This window comes from Fundulus heteroclitus, chromosome 9 (assembly GCF_011125445.2).
Source record: "Fundulus heteroclitus isolate FHET01 chromosome 9, MU-UCD_Fhet_4.1, whole genome shotgun sequence".
In the NCBI taxonomy this organism is placed as follows: Eukaryota; Metazoa; Chordata; class Actinopteri; order Cyprinodontiformes; family Fundulidae; genus Fundulus; species Fundulus heteroclitus.
The window spans coordinates 18,492,393-18,500,229 of NC_046369.1; the positions used below are offsets into that span (position 1 = coordinate 18,492,393).

At 39.3% G+C, this 7,837-nt stretch overlaps 1 protein-coding gene across 1 annotated transcript; it reads right to left on the reverse strand.

The window, feature by feature from the left end:
- Positions 1 to 205: 205 nt before the first annotated feature.
- lpar3 (lysophosphatidic acid receptor 3) lies at positions 206 to 7,837 on the reverse strand. Its single transcript, XM_012857579.3, has 3 exons — positions 7,621 to 7,837; positions 6,148 to 6,905; positions 206 to 1,635 (listed from the first exon to the last, which is right to left on the reverse strand). The coding sequence occupies exons 2-3, from the start codon at positions 6,890 to 6,892 to the stop codon at positions 1,307 to 1,309; spliced, it is 1,074 nt and encodes a 357-aa protein (XP_012713033.2). The 5' UTR covers positions 6,893 to 6,905; positions 7,621 to 7,837; the 3' UTR covers positions 206 to 1,306.

The following is a 7,837-nucleotide window of genomic DNA, read 5'->3' on the forward strand; positions in this document are numbered from 1 at the left end:
GAGAGGGGTTGTCGTTCTGCTTTTACATCAAATAAATTGTAAAAAAGAAACACATTTTAAAGTATAAGGTTTCAAAGAAATATATATATATATATATATATATATATATATATATATATATATATATATATATATATATATATATATATATATATATATACATACATACAGAAGTGGTTATTCTTTATTAAATCCAACAGTCAGATTGCATGACCATGGGTAATCTCAGTTTAATCATTTGAGCTTTAAATCTGTCTACTGAGCAGTCTTATAAGATAACGGTGAAACAGCTTTGATGATGAAGGGCCTGTTACAGCAGTTCAGGTATGAATACTATACATGCAACGAGGGGTCAGTTAAACTACTAAAGATTTAGCGATGCGGTCAGTCAGCAGGAGTACGTGCAGTCTTCTGTGTTGGAGGGAGTTGCCGTCTTATCCTCCTTCATGTCGAAAGCGCGCATCATAAACTGTCTCTACAGCAGGAATCCAGTGTGTTGCAGAGAGGTGAAGCAGATTTTAGAAAAAATGCTACAGAAAAGCACGTTAGGTTCTTTAAAAGGAAGCTTCTATTTTCATAAGTAATCACACACAGACAAGATGGAAGTGTGCACGGGTTGCAATATGAAATTAGACAAATCTGATCCAGGTCTAAAAAAAAAAAGAAAAGACTTCTTACACTATCTTCAAGTACAGTTACTCAACAACCATTTACAGTACTCTTACACAAATGAAAAACTTTAAAAAATATGCTCTACCCAAGCATAATTTAATTACAAATCCACCATTATAGTTTTCTTAAACTACACATGCAGTGTAAAAAAAAAATATAATTACAACAAATATAAACAACATTATACAAAAAAAAAGTGAAGTCAACTTTTTTCCTTGCAAGGTTCAAAGTTTTTAAACATACTTGTTTCATTGGTCACTGCCGTGCAGCATCAGTGCCCAATGCGCTCACTCACTATGCATCAGAGGGATCGGATGACACTGACAGAAAACGGGATCGAACTGGAGTGAGAACCTCTCATTACACAGAAATGGGAGTCATGTGCCCAAATGATTGAATTCCTAGAATAACCGGACATCTTTACAGCCATTAAGGAATTTAGTAGTGCATTACGTTATCTCTTTATCGGAGCGGATGGTCTGCAGTGACTTTTCAAGCAAGTTCTTTCAGTCCCAGGAAAGCACAATCCGCAGAGGACCGATACGGGTAAACTGTCTGAAGACTCGGAAAGTGTCCGTGTGGGCCCTCTCCGCTCCGGACAATAGTTGTTCAATATTTGTCTGATTTGTAGATTTCATGAATCGAGGGATCCATTATCATCGCTTCTCATTTCCTCCGAGGGTGGCGGACTGGTGTTTGTGTCCTGACCAGAGTTCAGCGGCCTGGCGTTGGCGCGCAACGACCGCTGCTGCCGCGTGCCATTTCCGATGCAGCGCACAAGGTTTTTGAAAGTTGCCCACATCTCCCGGTCCTTGTAGGAGTAAATGCAGGGGTTCATGACAGAGTTGGCAACGGCAAGCAGCAGGATCAGACTCTTCACTCTCTTGAAATCACACTTCTCACAGTTCATGCCGTCCAAGAGCATGACCACAAGACCAGGTGTCCAGCAGATCACAAAGGCTCCTATGAACAAAAACAAAAAAATAATTATCATGTATATTTTATTTTAAATATGTCCAAGTTGTAAATTCTACAGTTTCTGCATATTATTACAATATAATATATTTAGACAAATTCATCCATCTTGGATTTTTTTTTTTTTTTTTTTTTTACTGTTTGGACAAATAACAACTGAAGGGTTAAACTTAAATATTAAAAGCAATATTACTATAAGTCAGGTCAGAGAGGGAATTTAACGACTGAAATATAGTATAAATGCACCAAAATATTCATAATATTTGTCAAATGTACAGAAAAGATGCATCATATTGCATTGGGAGACATCTCAGGCCATTGTTCAACCCCCTCAGTGTTTGTTAAAGGAAGTTATCTATTTTCAGTCTCAGTAAGGGGTGGATATTTGAATCTAGGCAAGATGTGAAGGGCTTCTGGAAAGAAAACTCTCGTTTCTGTGAAGGGATGTAAAATTACGCTGATTTATCCAGATTTTTTAACCTTTAAATCTCTTGTGGAACATGCCGGATTTGGAAATGTTGGCAGGTTTTGCAAATATTACAATTAAGGAAGTCTGCAGGTGTTGTCTGCGGGTATGTTATAACATAGAAAGTGTAACAGTTGTTATACAACTATGTTATTTTCTTTTGAAATAATATTGAAATCCTGCAGAGTTGTGTAACATCATCTCAATTATTTCTCTTAAAGACACACAGAGAGACTATGTTTCTTCTTATTAAATAACAATCCATCGCCAGTGAATTTTTTTTACTGTACAACGTTATCTAAATGGTTTAACAATCTAATGGAATTTGATTCAGCACAAAAAACCTGATTGATATTGAAGGGATGCAGTAAATCAGAATCTTTTCTGGGTTAATGGTAAATTGGACACATGCTGATTATTCTGAGGTGGTTAATTGAATACATATTTTGGTATATGGTTATTTTTACATCTGGAGATCTTCAAAGAGAGGGAATAATGCATGATCTGTGACGTATACGGTAACCTGAGCAACATTATTTTGTAACACTGTAAATACTCTGTATTTTGTAATACACATTTTATTAACTCCATTTTTAATTTACCCAGACAGGTTTAAAAACCTGTTATACGCATTTCTTAATAAGAAATCTGAGTGGGCTAAACTCTAAACTGGCATATGAGAGAGTAACAAAATTACCAAAGAGAAACCAGCCACAAAATCTCTGATTGGTGCATGACGCATCACTGTGGTGAATAGATTAAATGTTTTACATTCAGGCACAAAACAATCCTCTGCCCTGTTTACATGCCTTCTAATGTAACCATCCGTACAAGTTTCTCTGTAATCCTACACTCCTCTTTTGTGAGGAAAGCTTCCTTATCTTTCTATCACATTAGTGCAGCTCTTCCCACCTGAAGAATCATGAAAAGAAGGTGTGTCTTGGTTGGGCTTTTAATCTCTGAAATTTAATCTCACGGCCTTTAACTCACATTAGTTATTCAGAATTCTATTGAAAAAAAGCAAATCAGCCACTTACATTAAACAAGTTGGGGCACAAGCTACAGCGGGAGGAAGCTGCAGGCAGCGACTTGTCTGCGCTACCGGCGTCTCGGCAGAGTTGCACTTCAATAGAGCAGAGCAAGCAAGGCGCTGCGAAGCCTTCCCTTTGTTTGCCTCGGCCCATGTAGAAACAGCCAGAGGTCAAGTAGAACCGTGAAAGTTTAACTTTCATGTTTGCAGAGCACTTCTGCACTAGAAAAACAAAAGTTTGGCTTCGCCCTGACTGCGTCGGATTTCTAAAGCAAAAAAGGCGAACCTAACGAAGAGGCCTTAAACTGACTGAGTTACTTGTTTAATAGTAAGCCTTGTTCTCCCTTACAACTCCAACAAAAGAAAGGCTTTTATTCTGGCATGTTTAGAACACGATTTGCTTTTTGTCGTGCTGATTTCATGAGCCTACCATGAATCAATTGAAGTTTTAATTTGTGTGCCACCTTTCTATGTCTATCAACTTAACTGAGCTTAAAGCATGTTTTTTCTTTTACCAGAGAAGTCATTAAGAAGTAGTAGAAATGTACTGTAGAAGCTGCTTTAGTTGGAAACATGGTGCTGAGGGACTTCCAGGTACTAGTGACGTCATTCTGGTCTGCCTTTATCAAAGCTTGCTAGGTCTATATGACCCTCTGAACTGGTTCCTCCAGTTGAGCAGAAAGCCTTATGACTGGAGCAAAGTTTTTTCTTTCCCCTTTTACCTCCCTTTTGTTATAAGATCCTTCTATCAGTAGGATCTGGAGCTGAAAACATTGCACACAGGTGCTTTAGAAACTGTGCATGAGTGTATCAAAGGACGGAGCACTGGTAAACTGTATAGTAATCTATATCGTCTGCAAAGGGACTGCTATCTGACTAGAAAATCAGTTTATTAGATGTTAAGGACTATTTTCATGCTTTAAGCATCTCAGGAAGTGTTGTTGGTCACTGCAATCAACCAATTTCAGAAACAAAAAAGGTTGTGAAGATTAAGACGATTTTCACACTGATTTCCGACTGACATATATATATATATATATATATATATATATATATATATATATTTTCACACACGGTTATGATGCTCCATTCTCATTTCTTGCTGAAATCAAATTTGTTGGGGTCATACTTATATTAAATTTGACCATTCAAGACCGCAAAGCAACCCACAATGCCCAGATAATAGAAGGAGACGTCACACAGCAGCACGCTGTTTAGGAAAGTGATGGTAGATTTAGTTGCTCCTAGAAGTGTTCTTTGATTCTTGTGGATTCAAAAGCGAGAATCAAATGTGATGTATTAAAATGATGCTATGAATTTATATTTGTTTCATGCTGAGGTTAAAGGGGAAGCATAAAGACAGAAATAAAGCCTGCAGATCACAGAAAACTTGCAGAAACTTCTGCAAAGCAGCATCTGAAAACAACCCGTCTTCAAGTATAGTTTTGCCTTTTCTGGGTAGAGAGTAGAGGACGTTCCCTGAAGGCCAACGTGGTGTGGTGAACGGTTTGCCACACGGGCCATGCTTGCATGGAAGGTAATTACACGGCAGCTTGGAATAAAGGGTGCATACAGGCAAACAGCTCCTATATACCATACCAGTATGGAACCATGTGGACAGATTAAGACAACTACAGAGAGTTTTCTGCGGGGGGAGACACGGCAACCATCTAGCACATGTTTTTATTTGGATGAAAACTGAGATTAAAATATTTCATTAAGACAGCACTATGAAGAACACTGGAGTTTGCTCCATATTTCAAGCAATAAGAGTCTATTTAGAAAAAAGCAAACCTTGATAACCTTTGCTCGCACTCCAGTCCAGCGCTATTCCTTTTAAACAATATTCAAGCTCCTTCACTGTTGTATAACGTCCTGCTGCAAAGCTAAAGCCTGGTGCTGCAGACCTTTGCTGCAGACCTTTGCTGCAGACCTTTGCCTGGTCCATGTCATATAAAAGATGATATCTTTGCTGGATTATGCACTGAATTGAGCCTGCGCTACTGTAATGGCGTTCCCGTGTGTGCTTTCAGACATGCGGGAGCCTTGGAATCAGGGGCGTGGCAATGTTACAGAGTCTATTTGTTATGTGACCATTTCTGCTGAGCCAGCTGGATTTCAAACATACACATCGAATCTCTTGATGTAATTTACATTTTCCCCTTTTTTTATTTTTTGGAGGAGTTTAGAAAGTAATAATGGGGTAATATTAAATTTAATGACTAATATTAGTAATGAGTAATCTATCATTATAACTCAGTTAGTTCAATATTTCATTTGTCTCTGTATTTGACAACTTGTGCAGGTAATGCATTTGAATTTTTGTTTTAAGCACTGAAATTGTGAAGTTTTCAATCAATTGTGAAAGAAGATTTACTGTAAAGCACTGTTAGCTAAAACTTTGCCAACCATTATGAAAAACTAAGGGACAGTTTAAAGTTGAGGTACTGCGAGTAGATTATAGGCAGCTGGTATCTTACACTGCAATCGATACATCTCTTTGAATCATCATTTTTTTTGCATTCATCCAGATCACTGGGTCCCGGACACTAAGCGAACCTTAATCTGTGAGGGGCTGAGGCCAAAACAGACTACTACTGTCTTAAAAGAACTCCAATTTCAATAATATCAAAACAACTTATGTGACGGCTGTGTTACTGAACCTCAAAACAACCATCATGTTTGCATTTAGCGGGGGGGTGGGGTTCTTTTACACAGAAGCTGATAGTTATTTACACTGAAAATTGAGCTATGAGGCAGTGCACCACTTCTGATCTTTCTGTGTTTTAAAACAATAAAGCGTTTCTGGTAACAATTTGCTATTAAAATTAAAATGTATGCAAAGTTAAAATATTACAGCGGTTTAATTTAACTCTATTCAATTGTTCCCCCCCCCCCCCCACCCCACCGCTTTTCCTTTAAGTAGTTACTCTGGTCTGAACCACTTTACATGCCCCATTCTCAGATTTCAAATGTCTTCCCCTGTTTTATGAGCAGCACTTACCGAGCACGACCATGACTGTCTTGATGAGCTTGATAGGCGTCCGTCTGCGGTTGATCGAACTGGTGGTGTGCGACATGAGCATTACCGTCTTCTTCTTGACGTAAATGTAGATCCTCGTGTAGATCGCCACCATAGCAGCAAAAATAACCAGGTTAGAAACTGACCAGAAGATCAGGTAGCTCCTGCTGAAGATGGGAGCCATCTTGGAGCAGTTGTCCAGGTCGCAAATGCAGTTCCAGCCAAGGCTTGGCACAGCCCCCATTAAGATAGAGATGCTCCAAACCAGAAAGATCAACAAGGTCACCCTCCTCTTGGTCAGGTTGCTATGCACTTTCCAGTTCATTACAGAGATGTAGCGCTCCAAGGCTATAACGAGGAGATTGGCCAGAGATGCCGAGAGACTGACATCCAGAAGTCCTTGCCGGAAAAAGTACTCGCGAATAGTAAGTGTTGGTGACACATCGCCTGCGTTAAACATGAGGTACACATACGCTATACCTGCCAGGAAGTCCGAGGCCGCAAGGTTGGCAAGGAGATAGTAGAATGGGAAGTGAAACCTCTTATTGGTGATTACAGCAGCAATGACCATACAGTTAGCCACCAGAATGAAGATGCAGAAGATGGATCCGACCACCTGGACCATGGTGAGAACATTGTAGCTCAAATTAGATCTCTGACTGGATTTGTTGTAGAAGAACTCCATGCTCTTGTCAAAATGACAGCTGGATGAGTTATTCTGAGCCATTTTATAGGACGGCCTGTGAAGTGAGAACACAACATAAAAAAGTCAGACTTTTTTTTTGTTTCTACAGTACAGCATTGCCCAAAATCAACTCATTGGTGAGAATTTCTATAGTGTATTATTAGTGAATAATGCATGTTTAGTATGGCACTGAGGTTTTCTGTTAAACCGCAGTATCAATATTGAATCGTCCTTCTTCAGCTTGTGAATCAAAGCAGCCACTTTAAATAATCTGCAGGGGAGAATCGTATTACAGGAGCTCAGCATATTGAAACTGCAAGATGAAAACCGGCACTGATAGGTTATCAGTGCCGGTTTTCTCCAAGGCCAAATAACTTTTAAACTGCCACAGATTTAACACTGAAAAAAAAAGTAGAGCATAAAAAACTTTGTGCCTCATTATGAACGTTTGACAATATAATGACTTCAACCGTTTCAGAGAAGATGAAACGATGACAGTGAGACATATGTCCATATTGCTGAGGGAGCATTTTAAAATAGCACGTTACAGATATACGTTCTAAGACAAAGCTTTCTCTGAGGTTTGGCTTATTACGCAACTTTACAGCTATTTGTCCGACCATGTCTCTCAGTTAAACGCGCAAAACATCCACTGAGAGACAAGCTTGTTTGAGAAAACAAGAAAACGTGTTGTCTTTTTTTTATATTTTTTAAAGAAAAAAAGCCTGGTCAAAAACAATTAAGAAATACAGTTTGCCAGGTGAGTTTACCTGTGGAAGGACCGAGGTACTCCAGGTGCGTTGCGATAGACCAAACGTTGCGACACCTCCCGTGCCGTGCTAGTAAGTGTTGCGGCAGTAGTTCCTGTCAGATGTGAACAGGGGGAAGTGACAGCGCAGAGCCTCAGGATTGCAGTGAAGGCTGAGGAGGAGCCGGAGTCTTTAAAACTTCAGCCCGATGACGCAGGAGTGTCAACCGCCCACACTG

Coding starts and splice junctions, on each gene's coding strand:
- lpar3 (XM_012857579.3), bottom strand. CDS start 6,892: ATGGCTCAGAATAACTCATCCAGCTGTCATTTTGACAAGAGCATGGAG. Junction 1,636..6,147: donor GACAGTCATGGTCGTGCTCG/GTAAGTGCTGCT, acceptor TTTTGTTCATAG/GAGCCTTTGTGATCTGCTGG.